At 47.6% G+C, this 23,673-nt stretch overlaps 1 protein-coding gene across 5 annotated transcripts in view; it reads right to left on the bottom strand.

The window, feature by feature from the left end:
- Positions 1-21,128, bottom strand: part of HVCN1 (hydrogen voltage gated channel 1) — a 33,314-nt gene extending 12,186 nt beyond the window's left edge. The window contains exons 1-4 of one of the 5 annotated variants that reach the window (XM_070386180.1): positions 20,991-21,128; positions 20,084-20,166; positions 15,169-15,208; positions 310-594 (exon numbers count right to left, since the gene is read on the bottom strand). In XM_070386180.1, the coding sequence (XP_070242281.1) occupies positions 310-594; positions 15,169-15,189 (306 nt within the window). In that variant the 5' untranslated portion in view covers positions 15,190-15,208; positions 20,084-20,166; positions 20,991-21,128. Of the gene's footprint in view, positions 1-309; positions 595-15,168; positions 15,209-20,083; positions 20,167-20,201; positions 20,629-20,682; positions 20,827-20,990 lie in introns of those variants that run through there. The other 4 variants (XM_070386178.1, XM_070386182.1, XM_005897401.3 and 1 more) reach the window with 4 other exon arrangements.
- Positions 21,129-23,673: the final 2,545 nt, after the last annotated feature.

The raw sequence follows: 23,673 nt of genomic DNA, 5'->3' as shown, positions 1-23,673 counted from the left end.
TCCATTTAGGATCGTGTTGTCAAGGGGCATCCACACTACAGCACGCATCAGTGCTCCATTCCTTTCTGCAGCGGAGTAGGGACGGAGCACATTTTGTTTAATGGATTCATCAGGTGATAATTGACTTTTGAATTAGGACTTACTCTGCCCCTGACAACAGGGGACCTGCCCTGCACACGATCCGTGCTGGGTAGGTATCTGCGGAGTGAAGGAACTGGTGACAGAGATGGGCCCCCTCCCACCTGACCTTGTGACTCTGGGCTGATGGCTCTGCCCCACCCAAGGCATTCTGGGCCTCTGCCCACCTACCTGAAACCTGTGGGCGCTGAAGAGCTTCCTCAAAGTGGTCCTGAAGTCTAGGCGGGGCCTGGGCACAGGGGCCGGGGCCAGGGTGGGGTCAGTGGCTCTGCCCTCCTCGGCCGAGGCTGAGGCCTCAGTGGGCGGCGGCTGCTCTTCTTCCTCCTCCTCCTCCTCATTTTCCCACTTCTTGTAGTTGATGTTCCAGGCGTGGTAGTCGTCCCCGACGACGGTGAAGTGTTTCAAGAACTTGCTCATCCTCTCGGCGGGAGCCACCCTGGCCCTGCGGGTGACTGCCTGAAGAAAGGGGGACAGAGAGCAAGCGCTCAGGCAGCCTGTCCGTCAGTCTCCGGGAGAGCAGAGCCCCCGCTAGGCCGGGCCCCGGGGTGAAGACGGTCCGGCTTGAGAACCCTGCGAGCGCAGACCGTGAGGTCACAGTGGTTTTTCGTGCATTTATTTTTGGAATCCAGGGTCTCAGCGCCAGTGAGGCAACAGGAAACCCCAGACTCCGTCGGGCCTGCCACTGTGGTCTGGTTGGCAGTAACCAACAGAAGAGGTACTGCCTCCCAGTTGCAAAACACCCACCGCAGGCCCACATGTAAATACCGGAAGACCCAATAGCAAGGTGCAGAGACATCACAACCTAAAAACCCAGAGGTGAGAGTTGGCAGGCCAGGGAGAGGGCAAAGGCAGAAGTAAAAGTGCCCAGAGTTTCACACAAAAGCGAAGCCACCCTCGCCACTGATCGGTCCTAGAAAGGTCTGGGCAGCAAGTGGATTTTTCCTGAGTTCAGCCAGTGCTGTTTTAAATAATTATAGACAGTTGTTTAAAAGACCGATGACTTCAAAGTGAAAAAGCAAATAAGCTTCCCACTCCTTTACCCAACTTACCCTCCCAGACATCAAACTTTTTCTAAAGTTCAATAATGAAAACTTCCAGGTATGGCTAAGAGAAAAGGCAATATGATCAGAATAACAGGAAAAGAGAGCCCCAAACAGACCCAGCTCACTGTGAGAACCTGGATGTGATGGCAATGGCAGTCCAGATCAGTGAGAAAACACTGGTGAGGTTAGGACATTTGGCTTTTCCAACAAGGGGGGAAAAAAATCCTACCTCACGCCACACAGAGAACAAATTTCATTTGTATTAATCTATATAAATGCATTTAAAAGTCTAAAAACAAAATACAGACAAGTATCTTTATGACCTCAGTACTGTGAAGGACTGCTTAAATAAGACAAAAAACACAAAATAAATCAATAGACCTGACTCATCAAACCTAAAAATGTTTGTCTCTCACACATACACACACCTGTACAAAGTAAGACACGTCACAGACTGGGAGTAAATATTTGCAATGCATTTAATAGACAAAGATTTTACTATCCAGAATATAGAAAGAAATCTTACCCACAAAAGACAACTCCATGGAAAACTAGTTAATGGATATTACCAGTCAGGTCACATGAGAGGAAACCCAGATAGCCCAGACACTCAACTTTACTAATATTTAGGAAAAGGTGAATTGAAGTAACAATCACACACCTTTTCATTCCTCAGATTGGCAAGAATTTTAAAATCCACAATAGCAAGCAGTGAATGTGTGAGGCAGTGGGGGTCTCTTGAACCCTGAAGGTAGGAACGACACTGGCACCACTATTTTTCCAAGCAATCTGGTACTGTTTTGTCAAATTGAAATTATACTAGTTAATGATCTCGTAATCCCACCCCTAGATAGGTTTCAAAGAGAAACTCGCCCACATGTACTCAAATCAGTGACATGTTCAAGAACGTGCACTGCAAATGTTCACCTAAATGGTAGGAGATAGAGAAGTGAATTTTCTCTATTCACGTGATGGAATTTTATACAGCAGTTAAAATGAATGAACCACATCTCTGTGTATCACTGATGACATCCATGTGTACCCCCTCAGCAGTACTGAACACAGAAAGATCACTCCCTTTCTTCAAAAACATCCTTCACTGGCTTCTCAAATCCCACTTTCTGAGTTTCCTGCTACCTCAATGGCTACCAAATACTACCAGGTATTATTTTTGGAATGTGTGAAAATGTGAGCATAAACATACGAAAGAAAGAAATTTCTGCTTCTGACCAATGACACAGTAATTGGTATAAACAACCATACCAGTTAGAGCAACTGCCGTAAGAGTAACTATACCAGTTGGAGTACCTGCCATAAGACTAGATAAAATATAACTCTACAACTGGGTAAAACATATGACATTTACTGTGATCCTTGAAAGAAGAGAAACAAGTAAGATGAGCCCCACAATCACTCTAGCCTTCTGCCTGGAGGTACGTTTTGGACTGTGGAGACAAAGATTATAGTTCAGGATTATTGAACTTTACTTCCTCAGGAATTTGCATGGCAAGGTACCAGAGAAAAGGAAGCAGTACAGAGAGAAAACACTCCAAATATTGGACTTAGGCTGAGTCCTAAACTTCACATGTGCAGAGCAAGACTCCATGAAACAGGGCAAAATATAACTTTCAGGAAAAAACAAAGCATAAAGAAACTCTCAGGGAACTGTGAGCTGAACAAGTACCAGAGAGTTACACAGGTCTGGGTTGGGAGATCTGTGAGTTCCAAACAACGAGAGCAGAGAGATCTTGTTGAATACTCTTGAGTGTTTAGTAGAAATTCTAGAAAAGTCACGCCTTATATATAGACCTAATCTAGCCCTCCAGTCAGGGCTACCTTAGACCTGTCCCAACCAAGCTTAAAAATAAGGCTTTTAAAAAGATCATGCTTCTCTCTAAGTAAATTAACTGCCTCTTGGAACAAAACTCAGTACTCTGTTGAAGAAGACAGCAAAATACTCTCAACAACATAACATTCATAATGTCCAACATATAATAAAAAATTACCAGACAGATAAATAAGCAGGAAAATGTGGTCATAAACCAATAAAACATCAGCTTATTAGTTCAAAAGGGATGGAGATGATGAAATTGGCCAATAAAGGTTTGAAAATAGTTAATTATAAATATGTTCAAGGATTTCAAGGAAAACATGAACTTAATGAGGGAACAAATGGAGAATCTCAAAAGAAAAATGGAAACTATAAAAAACCCAAATGGATACTCTAGAATTGAAAAACACATAAATGAAAAATCACTGGATGGGCTTAACAGCTGATTAGATGCTGCAGAAGAAAAGATCAGGGAACTTAAAGATAAAAAAATGAAACTATCCAGTGGAAGCAAGAAGAGAAAAAAAGCTAGGGCTAAAAAAAAAGAACAGAGCTTCAGGGACATTAAGTTCCTAATATACATGTACCTGGAGTACCAAAAAGAGAAGAGAGGGAAAATATTTGGAGAAATAACACCTGGAAAAAATCTCCAAATTCAATGGAAAAATACAAACATACAGGTCCAAGATTCTGAGTCCCCAGAATACCACGTGACCTAGAGCAGAAGCCCATCAAGTGCCTCTTGGTGGAGGGCCCTGGGGCCTCCAATTGCTGGGTTCTCAAGGTTGCCCAAGGACCAGGCCCACAGCCAACCTGAATCTTTCTGGGTGGTTAGTGGCCATGATGCCCTCCACCAAAACACTTCATCTGGCAGATAGAAACCTCTTGCACTAATTCTCAGCATGGTGGGAACCTCAGGGTGTGCTACAAAAACCACATTCATATTTTATACAGAAAACTTTTTTTGAAACTTTGCATCCAGTAAAGAAGCAACTTTTCAGTAATTTGGAATGAAAATATGGCACCCAGCAGAGCAGAAAACAACTCTAGTTTTAAGTCAAAAATCCATCATGCCAGAAACAGCAAAGTTCCAGAAAAGACAAAGAGCATGAAAACATTGTGAGCCTCGGCAACTTCACCACCCACCCTGGACTCTCAGCTCTCGGCACCCGCCCACCCCCAACCTTGCCCAGACAGGTGGAAGGACTGACTCAGCGAGTTGTGGGGACCACCAGCCTTAGTCCTGGCCAGGAGCAGACCCTCTGTAAGCACCCGCTGGTATTATTAGTCCTCAATAACAAACACTCTCCACCTCCACTCCTCCGACTTCTTCATCACCTGTGGATATCTCGGTTCACTGGTTACTGGGCCCAAACTGTCTGCCTCTGCAGCCCCATGTGTTTAGTCACATGGACTGAAAGATTCCTTTTCTGGCTGAAGCTAGATTTAGTTGCTTCTATCATGTGCAATACGGAGAATCTAGACCAGTGGAGTCCCTGGCCCTTAACTGTCCCCACTGCTCCTGCATTAACCCTTGCTGTCCCAGTGTATTCTGGCCCTGCTCTCTCTGGGGTCACTTTTCAGTATCAAAGCCCACAACTGTGGTTCCCACCTGGACTGGGCTGTCTCCTCTCACAGTGTGGACTTTCTGTTTAACAGTCTTGCCTCCTCTTGATTTTCCTCCCATCTCTGGCTGCTCTTCCTGTACCGTGTCCCTGCCTCCACGCCACCGCCAGTCCTCGAGTCCCTGACCCTGAGCTCGCCCTGGCACAGGGCGACTCCCCTCTTTGGTGGTCTCTGCACATCTGCGTTCTCAAGGCTGCTCAGGTGCCAATCAGTCTCCAGTCTGCCGTCTGATTTCCTGTCAGGTCATTAGTCTGCTGTGATCCAAACTGAGCTAATTTTTTTTCTTCCCTCCCAAATCTGCTTCTGCTTCCACACTGGCCTAGGTCACAGAGTCACATCGGCCCTGCCACTCAAGTCCAGAACGAAAGATCACTCTTGGCTTCTCTCTCCCCATCAGGCCTGTCAATCTAACCTCCTGAACACCATTCCTCCTGCACCTTCTCTTTGTCTCTCTCCTACCACTCTCAACCTCTTTTTGGGACACTTGCACCAACCTCCTGACTTGGCCTCTTACCTCTGACCCTTTCTCCACCCAGTGGTGGCCAGGTCACCTTGCTCCGGTGCTGGGCTGGCTGCGTCCCTGCCCTTGCCTATCTCCCTCCCCTCCTTCCCATTGCTTTCAGTCCCTCCACCCTCACCCCCTGCCAACTGCTGCCTTCAGGACAAGGTCAAAGCTCTCTTGGTTCCTTCCCCAGCCTCCACCACACTCCAGTTACACTAAACACACTGTGGTTCTGGAATAAACCACTCTCTCTTGCTTCCAGAACGTCACATGACCCGCGCCACCCCCCCAACCTGGAATACCCACCATCTGCCTCACCCCAGTTCTTCTTCAGGTTTTACAGAATCAATTTTACCTCCCTTGGGAGGACTTCCTTAACTGCCACATGTTGGGTGAGGGTCCTTCCTCTACTTGCCCATCAAGCCACTAACGAACACTGACATCTCAAGGTTGTCTGACTCCAGCACTAGTCTGTGAACCCCGGGAGGGCAGATGTTGTTCCTCCCTCAGTCACAGGGAGGGGCTCAGTATTTAATAAACGATTTAACAACAAAACCGCAGGAGCTACCCATCAAAGGTAATTGCCTACTTCTCGTTTAGACATGACAGGTATTATACCAGAAAAATTACTACCTGGGAGAGAGGGGGAAAAACAAACAAACAAACAAACAAACAGATCTACAATTGATGCAGAAGAAAGTTTTCTTGTGAATGTCTATTTTTCAGACTCTGAAGCTGTCATCTGTAGGAGGGGGAAAGTCCCTATTTCATGGTCATCCAGCAATCACTGAAATAGGTACTTTTTAAGAAATTCATCTGACTGCTGATTCCCAGGGCCGAATGTCTGCTAAGTCCCCATTTCCCCATTCCCTCTCAGAGCCTACTTTTGGGGACTTAATTTGCTTATTAATAAACACGTGTGTGCATGCATGCTAAGTCATTTCAGCTGTCGTCTGACTCTTTGTGATCCTATGGACTGTAGCCTGCCAGCTTCCTCTGTCCATGGGATTCTCCAGGCAAGAATACTGGAGTGGGTTGCCATGACCACCTCCAGGGGATGCTCCTGATCCAGGAATCCAACCCATGTCTCTTATGTCTCCTGCACTGGCAAATGAGTTTTTTTACCAATAACGCCACCTGGGAAGCCCCATTAATCAACACTCCCACCCCCAAACAAGACACAATAGCAGCAACATCTATTATTGCTGATTGTTTATAATTTGTTATAATGGCACACTGGTAAGTTCCTTAAATGCACTATTTCATTTTAATTCCTAACAACTCTCTGAGGTCAAAGTCATCATTTTGGGTCTGGGTGAAAAAGGTGGTATGTCCAAAGTCACACACTCAGAAAACGGCAGAGCCACGACCTGCCCTTGGGCTGGGCTGTACGACCTGGAGGCCCTCATGTTACAAGACATGGCTGAGAAAAGGCCAGGCAGGCTGTGACCAGAAATCTGCCGGCTAGGAGGGTGCAGTGGGTTGAAACGTGGCTGTCCCAAATCCATGTCTACCTGAAACCTCAGAATGTCACCTTGCTTGGAATGCAAGCCTTGGCAGATGTCAAGATCTTGCTGGGAATTCCCTGGAGGTCCCAGTGGTTAGGACTCCCGGCTCTCATGGCCAAGTGCCTGGGCTTCAATCCCTGGTCAGGGAACTAAGATCCCACAAAGAACACGGTGCAGTAAAAAAAAAAGAAAAAAAAATCTTGACATAAAACCATGCTGGATTTAGGATGGACCTTAAATCCAGTGACTGGTGTCCTTATAAGAAGAGGGGGGACTTCCTTGGTGGTCCAGTGGCTAAGACTCTGCACTCCCAGTGTAGCGGGCCCACGTCTGATCCCTGGTTGGCGAACTGGACCCCATATGCTGCAACTAAAGAGCTGACATGCTGCAACTAAGACTCGGCACAGCCAAATAAATAAATATTAAAAAAAAGAAAAGAAAAGGAGGGGACACTCAGAGGAGAAGGCCATGGGAGGATGGAGGCAGAGACTGGAGTGATGCATCTACAAACCAAGGAATGCCAGAAACCACCAGAAGCTAGGCTTCCCAGGTGGCGCTAGTGGTAAAGAGCCCACCTGCCAATGCAGGAGACTAAGAGACTCGGGTTCAATCCCTGGGTCAGGAAGATCCCCTGGAGGAGGGCACGGCAACCCACTCCAGTATTCTTGCCTGGAGAATCCCACGGACAGAGGCGGCTGAAGGGCTACAGTCCATAGGGTTGCAGAGTCGGACACAACTGAAGCAACTTAGCACACACACACCAGAAGCTAGGAGAAATGGAGCCGACCCTCTCTCTGTAGGGCCTTTCCCTGGTGGCTCAGAGGGTAAAGCGTCTGCCTGCAATGCAGGAGACCTGGGTTCAATCCCTGGGTCAGGAAGATCCCCTGGAGAAGGAAATGGCAACCCACTCCAGTACTCTTGCCTGGAAAATCCCATGGACAGAGAAGCTTGGTAGACTAGTGCATGGGATCGCAAAGAGTCGGACACAACTGAGCTACTTCACTCACTCACTCACCCCCTCTGAGCCTCCAGAGGAACTGAGCTGGCCAACCCCCTGATTTTAGAACTCTGACCTTGACGACTGAGAGAATAAATGTGTTGTTTTAAGCCATCTGGTTTGTGGTCATTTGTTATGGCAACCCCAGGAAGCTAAGACAGAGCGGGTGTGCTTGAGTCAGCTCAAGGGTGCCACAGATCAAGCGCTCTCTCTTCCCCTTTATATTCATGGGCCACACACCGGTCCCACACTCCTGGGATGAAGCAGGCTCCTTTGGAGGTCAACAAAACCACTTGGAAGAAATTTATTTCTTTTTGTTTGCAGCATATCAGCCACCTCCACCTCCTCTTGCTCTCACTGGATGCTAACAATAATCCTGAGAAATTGGCTGGGCAGGGAGAGGCAGTCTCTCCATTCTAAAGAAGGGGAAACTGAGGTTCAGGGAGGAGAGATCTACTGCCCAGAGTCGCCTGGTGTAGCAGGGTGACAGAGGTGGAGGAAGGAAGGCATGTCTCTGCACCACCTGGTGGGCATGGAAATGGGTACGTCCTTCTTAGGAGGGCGATGAGGCAGTTTCTTTCATCTTTTCAAAGGATATTTGAGTCTCCCTAATGTGCCAGGTGTGGGAGCAAAGGAAGGATCAGCCTTAAACTAGTTTCTACAAAACTTTAAATGTCTGTATTGTTTGACCTGACACAAGGGACTCATGCACAAGCACAAAGACACTCACACATGTACTCACTGCTGTCCTGTTACAACCTTAAGGTCCACGGTTAAATACGCTGTGGGAGACCCACACTATGGAACACCACTCCGCTGTTAAGAATGCCCTACATCAGTGTGGCTGCAGGGACTGACACAGAAATGTCTCTCTCCACTACGGTCAAGTGAAAATCAGCATAGTACTAACTCTAACCCTAACCAGACCACAGTGTATAATTTCATGTTTGTTAAAAACAAAATCAACAACCCAAAGCAAATCGTTACTTCTGTGAAGCAAAAGGGGTTGGTACTGGGTTGGAAGGTGAAGAGAAACTTTTTTTTTTCCCTGTTAGATTTAACAATAAGAAATAGCCATTTTTGGAGTCAGATCTAACCTACAGAGAATGAAGTATTTGGGTGAAGGGAGAAGGGAGGAAGAATTTTTTAAAAATATATGTACACACACACACACACAAATCCAATATATACATAACTGGAATCCCTAAATAAGAGAACCAAAACGATGGAACAGAATGGCTTAAGATATAATTCAAGAAAACTACTGAAACAAGACTTTTTTAAAAATTACCATTTTTGCAGATCAAAATTGGTAGAAACGGACAATTATGTGGGTCAACCTAATATCTACCTGTTTGTTGTTTTAATTTCTTATACTGAGAACTTGTTTGTGTACAGTTTTTGAAAACAAACATAAGTAGTAAAGTTGACATATGAACTCAATTCTACTAGCTTTGTTCTTTCTGAGACGCTCTGTCAATGAGAGGAAAACATGCCAGAAGAGCTGATTTTAAAGCAACAAGAATGATAATATTGAAAGAAGTGGAATCAAGGTTCTGAGATGCAATCATTCCTCCCTCAGGAGGGGAAAATGAGGACTTGCCGCATGGCAATCACCACCACCAGTGGACAGCCGATGGGCTTGCATCTCTTACCTTCTGGGTCCAGGGGTCTTAACACCCACCCAGGCAGGGTCAGAGACATTGTCCCGATCCCTGCCTTCCCTCTTCTCCTACAAAGCTGACCTAATCACTAAGCCCTGTGCATTTTAGCATCTAAATAACCCTTGAATCCCGGAGAAGGCAATGGCACCCCACTCCAGTACCCTTGCCTGGAAAATCCCATGGGCGGAGGAGCCTGGTAGGCTGCAGTCCATGGGGTCGCTAAGATTCAGACACAACTGAGCAACTTCACTTTCACTTTTCACTTTCATGCATTGGAGAAGGAAATGGCAACCCACTCCAGTGTTCTTGCCTGGAGAATCCCAAAGACAGGAGAGCCTGGTGGGCTTCCATCTATGGGGTCGCACAGAGTCGGACACAACTGAAGCGACTTAACAGCAGCAGCAGCAGCAACCCTTGAATCCACCACCTACTTCTCTCATCTTCTGCCTCAGCCTCCTTGCTGGGGCACCTCCCTGTCCCAGCCTGCACATTTTACTTGAAGATGTACATCCCCTCACTGTTCTCCCCATCGCTTTTACACTCTTGTCAACAGCCTGAGAGCACTCCTTGAAACACAATCTTGTCACTCCCTGTGCAGAAAAGGCCTGGGGCTGTGGCCTTAGAAAAGTCTGCCTAGCCCCTGGCTGGAATCTGGAAACTTGTATTTCAGGAGGGTTCTCATCTGGTGAGAACAGCTCGCTGTGCCTGCACTGTTTTTGTAAAAGACATTGCGGTTTATGTTGAATACCTGCTTTCCTCAGGGTAGTCTGGAACTTCCGGAGTTTGGAAGGCACCCATGTGACCATCTCTTAAATAAAAACCTCGAGTGCTGAGTCTCTTAACAAGCTCTCCCAGCAGATAACATTTCACATGTGTTGTCACAACTTCCTGCTGGAGGAATTAAGCAAGTCCTATAAAGAGTCAGTTGGACATGACTGAGCGACTAAACTGATGTGACTCTGACGGGAGAGGAATCTGAAAGCTTGTGTCCGATCTCCCCTGGACTTCACCTCATATACCTTTTTCCTTTTCCTCTGTAAAAATCTTAGCCATGAGTGGAACTGTGTACTGAGTCCTATGAGCCCTCCCAGTGAATCAGTGAACCTAGAGTGATCTTGGGGCCCAAATATACTCCCTCATATCAAACTCTCCTTGGGATTCCCACTGATCTTAAAGACACAGGGAATTCCCTGATACTCCAATGGTCAGGACTCTCTGCTTTCCCTGCTAAGGGCCCAGGGTTCGATCCCTGGTCAGGGAACTAAGATCCCACAAGTTATGTGGCATGGTAAGGAGCAAAAAAAAAAAAAAAAAAAAAGACCAAAGTGCCTTCCAGAGACATACAGCCATTGCACAGGCTATGACCTCTGGCTGCTTATCTGATCTCACCTGTTACCAGTCTCTGGTCTGGCCACATGGTCTCCATTAGCCCTCCATACTCAACAGGTTCCTTCAACCACAGGCCCTTTGCACGTGTGATTTTCTGTCAGGAATGCCATCTTATCATTTTTCTTTGCGTCCTGCAGGAGGCCTCTCTCAAGCACCCCAGCTCCAGGAAGCTGACCATGTACCTCCCCTGCTGCACTCATGCATGGCCCACACCTCCCACAATAGAGACGGATGCACCCATTTGTATAATGGAGTCGCTTCCTCCCCCAGCTCCTCATTAGGGAGCTGGTTGGGTGGGCTCCTGCTCATGCTACATTCTCCACAGCCCTCATGCCTGGAAGACTGCAGGTTCCCACTAAACATACCTGGAGGGTGGAACGAATCCCTCGAGCAAATCTCTCCTCCTGGGGGACTCCTGCACCCCAGCAGCTCACGTTCTCTTATCACCACCTCCCCACCCCCTAGTCCCCAGGGATTTGTGTTCTGAGGAATGCCTATTTTTAAAATCAGGGAAGTCTTTAAATAAGCGTAGCAGCTTTTCCTTCTCTAGGGTGGGGAGGAAGTTTGAGGTTCATGAAAATAACCACCACGACGGCTGACTAGATTGTGGGGGGTGGGTGCTGCTTGCAGACTGAGAAGCCTGACCAGCAGCCCAGGTGCCCCCAGAGATGCATTCTCCAACTTTCCTCTCCATCCCCTGTGGGTCAGAATCACTCCTGCCTTGATGGAAGAGTCTGTTGACCTGGCAAGACAATCATGAGGCTGCGGAGGCAATGTGGGAGTTAATATTTAAGGTAGTGCAAACTGCAGAGATTGGAACTATCGCCAAAGCACCTGCCATTTTCTGAGCTCGGTGCAGAAGCCCGTGGCAACACACAGCAACAACTCTATGAGGCGGAGACGGAATCCTCTTCATTTACAGGTGCGGAGACTGAGAACAGAGAGGCCAAGCAACCTGCCCCAGGTTACACAGCCAGTGAGATGCAGAGCTCAGATTCCAAGCCAGGCTGCCTGGCCCAGAATCCCCTCCCTCCTCCACGACCTCTATGAATGCTGCTCTGGACTCAGCTGGTGAAGAAGGCCAACACTGAGTCAGGAGTTCAGCCTGGTGTTACTCAATAAGAAACACATTTTATACCCTGCCACTTAGGACATGCTAACATATATACATTCTATAACCAACATTAAAGTTACTATGTGAGAGACTTAAGTTCTCCACTTTGTTCTATTTCTTAGGAGGCTGATTGAAGCCCATTAATGGATTTCAGGAATCACCAATGGGTTGAGTCTGAAACACATGGCTACAGTAGGACATGTTTTGTCTGTTTCCCTGGAGGAGGGAGAGGATAGCTGTTGGAAAGCTGGCAGTCCTGCCCCAAGTCTGTGATTTGGCCATGTTAACTGGGAAGCATAAGTCAGGCTGCTATTTGTGTTTTGAAAGCATAGAAAGAAATGAAAGCATAGAAGTAAAAATATATAGTTACCCAGCTAGAAATTAGGACCTGTCACCAGTATGACTGAATCATCTGGGCCACCCCATCCCCCAACATCTTAGTGATGCTTCAGCTGCGGAAAAGACGAGATAAACAAGAGTTCAGGGCGCCCCTCTTTCTTGCCCCTCTGTGGCTCAGTCCTTGGAAGGAGGCCAGTGCAGCTGCAGTTTAACCAATGACTCTCAGATCTGCTGCACATTGGAACCACTTGGATGCTTTAAAAACAAACAAACAAACCCCAGTGCCTGGCTCCCAGGCCCCAAGACTGTGATTCAGTTGGCTGGGGAGTGGCCTGGGTGGTTGGGATCTCCATTGTGCAGTCAAGGTCAAGAACCAGCATCATGAATGAACCTGGTGCCTCCAAACACCTTATGAGAAAGGTGCCAAAGGGCCACAAGGATTTCTAAGCACACCCGGAAACCAGGTTGCCCAGATGTGGCTGGTGACAGGTGACTGAGCTGAGGACTAGGGCAGGTGATGGGCTGAAAACCCACTTGATCCTCATGATGGCGTCAGCAGCTCCTGTGTATTAGGACGGCACACTGCTATGTGCTCTCCAGGCGCTATCTTGTTTGATCCTCACTGTTCCCATTTTACAAAAAAGGAAAAGGGAAGCTCAGAGAGGTGGGCAGGGGCAGGGAGGGCCTCTCAGGAGGGCAGGTGTCCAGAGCCTGCTGAGGGCCCCTCTGATTACAGCCGGCTACAGCAGATCAGGAGTGAACCATGGCTAAAAACCCCACCAGTTTCTCCTACAACAGAGCTATTTTGCTCCCTAAAGCTAGAGGGGGCTGGATGATTAAATAGCTCCTAAATGCAATCCTATTAAAACAATTTTTTAAAAAACATAATTAACTTCATTGGGGTAAATTATTAAAAGGAATGTGTTTTAGAACCAGTAAGAGGCTTATTTGCTAGAAGTGGCCCTGGTCCAATCTCCCCTAGCTGCTCACAATGCGGCCGGGACCACCCCTTGTTTCGGCCTCTGTGCGATGAAAGACAGGCTCCCACCCCCAGGGCCCCCCTGAGGTGTGTCCCTAGTTCTGCATTCCAACACTGCTTGCCCCGATGTTTCTGTGTCTTTACCCACACTCCTGAGACCTGTCCCTGCAGCCAGACCTCCTGACCCATCCGGACCCCTAAGTTTTACCTGCTGTCATTCACCCCAGTGAGTAGACCGTCACTCCACATCTATTTCTTTTAGTATTACTATTGTGAAAACATGAGGAAAAACAAATTCATAATTCCAACACACCAAATTTATCATCTACTTATCTATCCATCTCATTCTCTAATCTTTTACAATTATAATCAAAGGCTACCCACAACTTTGTATCTTTTCCCCCCCACTACTTATAAGCATCAGACTTATGCCTTTTTAATGGCCGAGGTTTTTTAACCACAGAAGTCAGTGCTCTCATTATTGTGTTTTCTGATTGATCATTTTCAGCATCTTTATCACCAATTCAAAGGCCACATTTTTACACATGTTAACATTTCTGAAATCTGGCCTGCAACTGCCCAGGGTCAGTGCTGTGTCACAGTAGATCACAGGAAACAGGCGGCCCTTTTCTTCCTCACAGCACATGAAATAATGGTGCATTTACAGTCAAGGGCATCTTATGGACTAAGAAACACACGCATTTCTAAATTGTGCTGTAAATGATACTTTTGCCTTTCTGTGGGTTGCTTCCTTTCCCGTAAGTGAGACGACCAGGTTTGATTATGACCATTTTCATGACTCCTGATACACCCAGTCAAGTTTTTTCCAGCAGTTGTGTGGGTTGATCCAGCCCCTCGTGAGATGCAGCAGTGAGCCGGTTTCACCACAGCATAACCATCATCGAGAATTTCCGCTTGCTTTTTTGTTTTGCTTAGTAGGGAGCGATAAATGAAGGAAACTGTTCCATTTGCCTTTCTGTGAATAGTAATCATACCTGGAACTCAAGGAGCACCTGTTACTGGGTGGCAGGCACTAAGCTTACGGTATCTTATCAGGAATTGTCACAACAATACGGAGGGTGATTGTCATCCTCTACTGGAAATGCCACCAAATTTCATTAATGCAAAGATGGACATTTTCCCCTTATTTCAACATTTCTGAAATCAGAATTGGTAGCATGTTGTAAGGGCCATTGGTCACTTCCCCCTCCCACACTGTAAACAGCTTTAAACCAGAAATACTCTTACAATTAAAGGGGCCACCAATTTGACAAAATGCAAGATCATCACCATTGTCTCATGGTCCTCTGCCCCATTACTCTGCTGCTACCCTGAGCCTCTGGCGCTGCCCTGACAACTCCACCTGGCCAGGCCTCTAGAAACTCCAAGAGAACAGCTGAAACGGAATTCACCGTTCAGCCGTCCTTCCCACCTTGCCCTACCCTTCACAACCAACGTCTCTTCAAATCCAACAAGCCTGCGCCTCAGATATCAAGGACAGAAGTTATTAGTCCTACTCTGGACAGCCACACAATACAGGAGGCAGAGCATTCGCTTTGCCATCAGGCTAGGTTGGAAGCCCATTTCTGCCACTTCCTGTGTGATCTGGAGCAAGTAGCTTTCCTTCTCTGTTCCCAAGTGTCTCTACTTGTAAAATAAGTGGTCAGGAGGAGTCCTGATGAGCTCAGTATTGGCCTAGCAATGGTCTCCTCAACTTCTCTGGACGTGCCTTCAGGAACAAGGGTGGTAACTTGGTCTCATTTTCCAGATAAGGAAACTGAGGCTCAGGGAAGTGAAGGGCATGACCAAAGGATAGAGGGTTATTAAAATGCAGAGCTGGGCTTTGAATAGTTTGTTTCTGATTTTGAGGCTATCTTGAGGTTCCTCCCGTAGCTTTCACCTCTGACTTTAAACACTTTGGTATGGTGCAAGCACCCCGAACACGTGTTTTCCCTCCATCCTGTTAGAAACATCAAACAATTATCTTCTCAAGGCTGGGAGCTCCATTAACTCTGCTAGTCCACCCGAATTAATTTACCTTTTCATTCCACGTGGCCATTTTCCTGTCTTCTCAGGATCTGGAAAATAAGAAAACATTTGTCCAGATCTGTCATCCTGCCAGCATTGCCTTAGTATGCGTTTTCCAACACTTTCTTACAAATTATTTTTAACTTGCTTAAGTTAATAGTGTCTGAAAACAGTAAATAGTAAAGTTCAAGCCATATGTGGAAGGATGACCTCCTGAGTATATACTCAAAGAACTGAAAACAGGCACTCAAATACATGCACATAAATATTCACAGCCAAAAGATGGAAACAATCCATGCCCGTTATCATATGTATGGATAAGTAAAAGATGTTATATCTATACAATGGAATGTTATCCAGCCATAAGAAGAAATGAAATACTTTTGCAATACATACAAATTATCAAATCATTATGTTGTACACCTGAAACTAATGTTGTATGTCAATTATATCTTAATCAAAAAGAAAGAAGATTCGAAGTACTGACACATGCTACAACATGAATGCACCTCTAAAACATTATATTAAGAAGCCAGACACAAAAGTCACACATTACATGGTTCCACTGATGTGTAATATCCAGAATATGCAAATCTATACAGACAGAAGGCAGGCTGGTGCTGGCCCGGAACTGGGGGAGAGGGGAACGGGACAGTGACTGCCTAGTGGGGACACAGATTCCCTTTGAGGTGATGAGAATATTCTGGAACTAGATGGAGGTGGTAGGTGTACTACATCAGGAATGCATTAAATGATACTGAACTGCTCATTTAATTTTAAAACTTAATTTTTAAAAAATTTAGTTTGATGTGCATTTAACTCCAATTAGGAACCAGGCAGACATGTTAGTGTTGAGACTGCTCTGGAAAGCAGGAAGGAATCTAACTAAATGTTCACCACTGAGGCACTGGTCAAGTCAGTCACGGTACATCTATGGTACATCCAGTACTGTTAAATGTCCATAGGCGGATGAGGAAAGATGTGAGGAATGTAACAAGTCTCCCATCACTTTATAGCATAATATGATCCCATCCATGTGAAAAGATGATATATGCGTTAAAAAAAAATCTGTTAAGGATAGAGCTGAATTCTGCACAGTGGTTACTGATGAAGATTTGAGGGTGTGGTGGGTATTTTCTCTCTCTTGGCTTCTTTCTGAAAGGTCTGAACTTTTACAATGACTATATGTGACTTCTTAAAGTTTATTTTTAATGCAGGTAACATATACAGTAAAAAATTGGACACAAAAAGATATACTATGATAAGTCTTTCTATTCCTGGTCTTTCCAGAAACATCCTCTCCTATCAGTTTCCCATGTAGCCTTTGGAGGTATTCTATGTCTTCCCAAGCACAGTCTTATTTATTCTTTTTTTTTCCCCTTTAAATGTGAGTTCTCACACTGCTCTGAATCTTGCTTATTTCCCTTTAGGGTGTGGGAGGCTGAAAGATGCCCTGCCCAAAGATGCATGGTCCAAATTCCCAGAACCTGTGAATGTGCCCATTTACATGGCAAAAGGAACTCTGCAAGTGTGATGAGACATCAAGATGGGGCATTATCCAGGTGGACCCAGTGTGATCAGAAGGGTCTTCACAAGTAGAGTGAGGGAACCAGAAGAGATGTGATGACAGAAGCAGGGACTAGAGTCAGATTTGATGTTGTGCTGTGTTGAAGATTGAGGGAATGGGGTTATGAGTAAAAAAAAAAAAATTAGATATAATTGATAGCTTGTGGGAAGGTACTGTGTAGCACAGGGAGCTCAGTTCGGGGCTCTGTGATGACCTAGAAGAATGAAATTGGCAGGTTTGTGTATACATAGAGCTGATTTGTGTTGTTGTACAGCAGACACGAACACTGCAAACAGTGCAAAGCTTTTCAATTCAAAATTTAAAAAATAAGTGAGGGTAGCCTCTAGAAGTTGGTAAAGGTAAGGAAACAGACTCCCCTCTAGGAGCCTCCAGAAGCAACAGAGCTCTGCGAAGACCTTGATCTCGCCATACCGTGACTGATTTTGGGCGAGAGACCCCTAGAACTGTAAGATAATAAATTTCTGTTCTTTTAAGCCATCAGATTTTCGACCCTTTGTTACAGTGGCCACAGGAGACTAACACAGTGAGCCAGAGACTGTCTTTCGCAGGATGTTCTAGAGCAAATGCAGCCTTTGGGTGACTGCGTGGGATTCCCCTGAGGGAGTGTGTAGTTCCCACTAGCAACCAACATTTAGAGTGTTTCCCAATCTTTTGCTGCCCGTGTTTCAATGAATAACCTTATACGTTGTGTCACGCAGTCGTGTCCGACTCTCTGCAACCCCAAGGACTGTAGCCCACCAGGCTCCTCTGTCCGTGGGTTTCTCCAGGCAAGAACACTGGAGTGGGGTGCCACTTTCTTCTCCGAGGGATGTTCCCAACCCAGGGATCAAACCCTGGTCTCCAGCATTGGAAGGCCGAATCTTTACCATCTGAGCCACTAGGGAAGCACCTATATGGCATGTACTACTTTTATAACTTAAAAAATATTAAAATTTTGAAAAAAATCACGAAGACTTAAAAAAATAAAATAAAAAAAGAGTTCTTTCTCTCCCCACGGTAGCATGCTCAGGGCACAAGGGACTCTCAGTTTCTTGCTGGTTGACTGGCAGAGCAGCCTCTGCAACCAGCACAGCTCACCTGGGTGTGTTCCTGTTCCAGCCCCTGGGGGCCCTCACCCTGCCCTCAAGAGATGGGGCTCAAGTGGAACCACTACCACAAGTGAAGGTGAAGGGAAAAATTCAGGTACCCTGGAGATTTCCTTCCTCCACAGGACAGGAAACAGAACTAGCGCATGCATAGAAAAACACCCAGATTCACTCATTCAAGCAACGGAAAATTTAAACGTGCCATGACCTCCCCATTATACTAGACAAAATAAAAATGAGAAAAAAAAAAGCCCCATGCTCATGGGACTGTAGGGAAACTTGCACACAATACTGGGGATAATTTTTCTAAAGAGCCACCTGGTAATAAGTGGTGTACATCTTTAGGATGGCCCTTGACTGGAACACACCAGTTTGGTGACTGTGACTCAAAAATCATTTGAACCTGAAATTATCACAACATTGTTAGTAGCTATACTCCAATATAAAATAAAGTTAAAAAGGAATTTGAAAGCAAGAAAAAAAAAAGTGCAATTTGGATCACACTGTTTTAAGCAAAGTTGGATAATGGCTAGAACCTGGAAATAGCGGCTAGGTCCTATAGTAGGGAAAAGCTGAAGAAGGCAGTGATGACAATTCTGAGATTTGTGTAGAAATGTAGAAAGAAGGTTGTTAAGCAATGAGAAGCAGAACTGTAATGGTTGAGCACACTGCCTGCAATTGTACAAAGTCATCAGAACTTTTACTCAGTGCAAGGGCCTTTCCAGGGGGCTCAGTGGTAAAGAATCTGCCTGCCAATGCAGGAGACACAGGTTTGATCCCTGGGTCAGGGATCCCCTGCAGAAAGGAATGGCAACCCACTCCAGTATTCTTGCCTGGAGAAATCCATGGACAGAGGACCCTGGCGGGCTACAGTCCATGGGGTCACAAAGAGTCAAACACGACTTAGCAACTAAACAAAGACAACTCAGTGCAAGGCACGGCCCCGGCTTCTGGGGAATCCAAAGTGAAGAGACAAGAAAAAGGTCTGGGCCCTGGTAGACTGACATTTTAGCCAAGAAACACATAAGCAAGATAACATCACTTGGAAGGAAGAACAGTAATGCAACAAAGGGCAGGCAAAGAGTGGCTCCTGCAGGTGGGGGTGGGCAGGGAAGGTTTCCAAGTAGGTGACTTTCATGGTGGTCTCTGAATTGCAAGGAAGTACATCACAAGAAGATGGAAGGGATGAGTGTTACCGGGAGAAGGAAGGGCCTGTGCACAGACCCTGAGAGAGGTTTTCATATGTCCCAGGAAGGCAGAGGACATCAGTATGGTTGCAGTGAGCAGAGGAATGAGCATGGGAGAAGAGTCAGGAATCAATCAAGGCCTGGCTGTGCAGAGATTTCAGAAGACAGTGCTGAGAGTCTGTGAGTCAAGGTGGGGATGCAAAAGAGTGACCAGATTCACAATATGCTGAGGCGTAGGACCTGCGGCTGGCCAAGATGGAGGGGATTAAGAAAAGAGCAGGTTTTGGAGTAAGAATACCCTAGGCCTTCCTCCTCCTTGCTAAACTGGGGCTGAGGGTGGGATCAGGAGCTACAGAGCAGTTCTGGAATTGTGCAAGCCTCAGCGTGAAGATTTTCAAAACCCTGTCCCTGCTGGCCTTTCCTTCCAAGTCAGAGAGGAAGGTGTCACGGGCCCCAGCCTTGGTCTTACTCAAGAAGCTTTCAGCTGCTGGTGGGGCTGCCGAAAATACTGCAGATCTCAGATAGCTCTGAGCGACCTGAGGTTGAAGGACAGAGAAGTGCTCTCAGATGGCCAGAGATGGGTGGAGACAGGGCCTGGCCTGAGTCAGGCACTGGGCTAGGCCTTCACACCAACCATCTCATATAGTCTCCTCAGCAAGGCTCCAAGGCAGGTACCAAGCTTAATCCCAAGGTTAAGGATAAGCAAAGGAAAAAGACAAGGAAACTGAGGCATGGAAAATCAAAGTCCCATCGCTAAACCTGCCAAGAGCCCTGTGCCCAGTGCGGGTGCTGGTACAGGCCTGGGAGTTTCTGGACCAGGGGTCTGCACCATGCCTCCTCTCTGAGTTTAACCTGGCCCCAAAGCACTGTTCTTATTCTTTGGCACCCCCTACCCAGGTGAAGGATTTGCTGTCCACAAAGTTCTTTTTGCAGTGATGAGCAGGTAGGCTCACCCTGGCCTCTTCCCGTATTCCCAGCACTGGTCTCTCCCTGCCGTCTCCCAAGGGTGTAGGACCCAGGCAGGGCAGGCCTGATGAGTAAGAGAACTTAGGTATTCACACCGACCTGGGTGAGTTCCGGCTCTGCCTCTGCGGGCGGTGTGACCCCCTGGCGAGTGGCTTGGCCTCCTTGAGTCTTGGTATCTTCACCTGTAAGAGGGAGACAAGGATGGTACCCAGCTCACCTGTTGCTGCTGCTTCATGGCATGTGAGGAAGTGAAGGCACCTGGCCCAGGGAATCACTCCATACAAAAGGGTAGCTTTCATCCACACCCTCGTTTTCAAGGTGAGGTGCACGCGTTGTCTCCTGTCCTTCCCCTCTACAGGGGGGCCCTGGGTTATCACTGCCCGCCCGCGTTGCCCTGAGCTGGGAAACGCTAGAACCGCGGGCAACCGGGGACCCTTGGGATCCCGCGGGGGGTCCCCGGCAGGCTCGGCTCGGGCTGGGAGGGCTCGAAAAAGGGCCGCGCGCCCCGGGCCAGCCCCGGAGCACTTACTCTGCGCCCGGCCTGCCCGCAGCCACCGCAGCAACTGCGAGCTCGGCGTCTGCAGGGCCGCCCCGCCCGCTTCTTCCTCCCGCCCCCTCCTGCCGTCCGCCCTCTAACTCAGTCCGCGGCAGGCGGGGAGCTCCGGCCCGGCTCTCGGCCCCCTTGCCCTCGTTCTTGCCTGTCAGTTTCCCCGCTCGTCTCTGGTCTCCCCCGACCTGGCCCCCTCCCGCTCCTCAGGCCCAAGCCTGGCCTGGGCCTCCTGCAGTCCCGCAGACGGACAAAGGTCTCGCCCGTGGGAGCCAATCGCGAATCACGAGAATCCTGGCCCCGGAGACCCTAAGGGGAGGGGCAGGAGGAGGGAGACACTTCCTTCCTCCGACAGGGATGTATTGCCCGCGGGTCCACCTTCTCCCCACCACACACTCGGTGAAGCCCGGCTGGCTCCGGTTCGCTCCCTCCAATCCCCCCTCCCCAATTCCTGATTACTTAAGCGTGAGCTGAGTGTCCCCTGCACAGTATCTGTAGGCAGGGGGTGGAAGGTGGGCAGAATGCCCTAAGCCGGTGGCCAACTTCGAAGCTGTCAGAAGCCCCTGGACCGGGAGTGGATGAGGCTGGAGGTGAAGAGGGGGTGCCGGTACTGACAAGAGGGAGGAGCCTTCCGGCCTGGAGGCTGAGCGCACCCTTGCTCTGTGACTAGTGCTCACCCCCTGGCTCAGCTGCACCATTCCTCCTCTGCAGGCCCTCCCTCGCCCAGGCTTCCCCAGGACTCTGTCCAGACCTTCTTTCTGGGATGGTTCACACTGGTCTCAGTTACTCCGTTAGCCTCCCTCTTCCCCCAAAGTATCACTGGTCCCAAACATCCAAGACCTGAAGGCATCTGTCTTCTACACACCTCCCTGGAGTTGTATTGTTACTAGGTTTCTGTGGCCACTGTAACAAGTTACCACAAACCTAGTGGCTTCACTTCACTTCAGTCGCACACCATGTCCGACTCTTTGCGACCCCGTGAACCAGAGCACGCCAGGCCTCCCTGTCCATCACCAACTCCTGGAGTTCACCCAAACCCATGTCCATTGAGTCGGTGATGCCATCCAGTCGTCTCATCCTCTGTCATCCCCTTCTCCTCTTGCCCCCAATTCCTCCCAGCATCAGGATCTTTTCCAATGAGTCAACTCTTCGCATGAGGTGGCCAAAGTATTGGAGTTTCAGCTTCAGCATCAGTCCTTCCAATGAACACCCAGGACTAATCTCCTTTAGGATGGACTGGTTGGATCTCCCTGCAGTCCAAAGGACTCTCAAGAGTCTTCTCCAACACCACAGTTAAAAAGCTAGTGGCTTAACATAACACAAAAATAACACTTAAAACAGCAAAGCACTAGAGGTCAGAGGTCCAGGCCGGTCAAGGTGTTGGCAGGGCTGTGTTGTATTTCTTTTGAAAACTTGAGCCGGGTTTGGGGCGGGATCCATTCCTTGCCTTTTCCAGCTTCTTTGCATTCCTCGACTGCTGGCTAATCACCCTGACCTCTGCTTTCACCATCACGTCTCTTCTCTACATCTGACCCTTTCCCTCCCTCTTAAAAGGACCTTTGTGATTATACTGGGCCCACCTGAACAATCGATATTCTCAAGATCTTTGACTTAATCACGTCCTTTTGCCATGTAAGGTAGCATCTGTACAGGTTCTGAGGATTCAGTGTGCTGCCTAGCACAGAGATACTCTTTCCATTAGCCTCTGTTGAGTCTGCTCTTCCCAATCCTGTCTCCTGTGGGGAGCAGGCTTTCTCAAAACAGCTCAGTCTGATCTGACTTCTCAGTTACATTTTGTTACTACAGGAGAGCCATCCTGGTCCCTGGGGTGTAGTCTGGCCCATTCTAAACTTCCACTTTATATTAGAAACTCCCTTCCCACCCCCAAGGCCAGCTAGACCAAGTGGAGAGGGTGTGGGGACTGTACCTCCCAGCCCCTTCCCCGTGTTCATTCCCTGAGGGTCGGGGAAGGGAAGAGGGTGAGGGAACAGGTTAAGGTGCCTCCCACCTCAAAGCTGCAATCCTCTTTTTGTTGGCTTTAACAACTAGTCCTGACTACCGTTTTAAGCCAGAGCAGACAGCTGGTGGTCTCTACAGACCCCACCAAGACCAGGCTCAAATGCTGCCCCTGGCTTGACCCTCTGGCTGACCCCTGCTGGAGGCTCCACTTATTACTGTTCTCACGTGTTGCCTTGTTGACCCACCTGGAAAAGCCTGCAGCTGCTAACCTGACCTATGTCCTGGAGGCTGGGGCCACCAGCAGGGACCTATTCCCATACTTTTTTTAGGAATCAGGATCCTGAGGGAGCTGGTCAGCAAGTATGGAGGATTTAGTAATGTTCCCAATACTGCTATCTTCACTGGAATCCCTCGACTACTTGGTCATCTTGCTGGACAGGAGAAGATCTCAGTTGTGTTAACATCTTTAGCAGAGAGTCTGGCACGTAGCAGGTGTTTTACATTCCATTATGTGAACCAGGTCTTCCAAATTGCAGGCAGAGTCTTCACCGTCTGAGTCACCGGGGAAGTCCAATTACGCCAGAGCATAAATTAACACATGAGTACTGAGCATAATACAGTACGGCTGTCCATCGCTGCTTCTGATCAGCATTGTACTGAAGATTCCAGCTAATGCGATAGGACAGGGAACATGAGGTACAAAGACTGAAAAGAGAAAACAAAAAAAAAAAAAAAAAGAAAACCGAGTATTTGCAATCAATGTGACTGTTTATCAGGAAAATCCATGAGACTCAACAGATTGGCACTGGATACCGATTGTGTGGCAGGCCTTTTCTAGATAATATTAGATGAAGGAGCAGCCCTGTTCTCTTTGAGTTCCTATCTAAGTAGTTGAGGAGGCGAGGCCAATAGTTTTTAGTACAGTCACCTACAGTCCACAGAAAGAATCTAAGAAGTCCATAAACTCAGATAAGCAAAAGATTCAGTTCAGTTTAGTTGCTCGTGTCTGACTCTTTGTGACCCCATGAACCACAGCACGCCAGGCCTCCCTGTCCACCAACTCCCAGAGTCCATCCAAACCCATGTCTATTGAGTCAGTGATGCCATCCAACCATCTCATCTGTCGTCCCCTTCTCCTCCTGCCTTCAATCTTTCCCAGCATCAGGGTCTTTTCAAATGAGTC

The sequence above is a fragment of the Bos mutus genome, chromosome 17 (assembly GCF_027580195.1).
Source record: "Bos mutus isolate GX-2022 chromosome 17, NWIPB_WYAK_1.1, whole genome shotgun sequence".
Classification (NCBI taxonomy): domain Eukaryota; kingdom Metazoa; phylum Chordata; class Mammalia; order Artiodactyla; family Bovidae; genus Bos; species Bos mutus.
The sequence above is the reverse complement of the archived record's forward strand: the minus strand, read 5'-3'. Positions and strand labels throughout refer to the sequence as shown.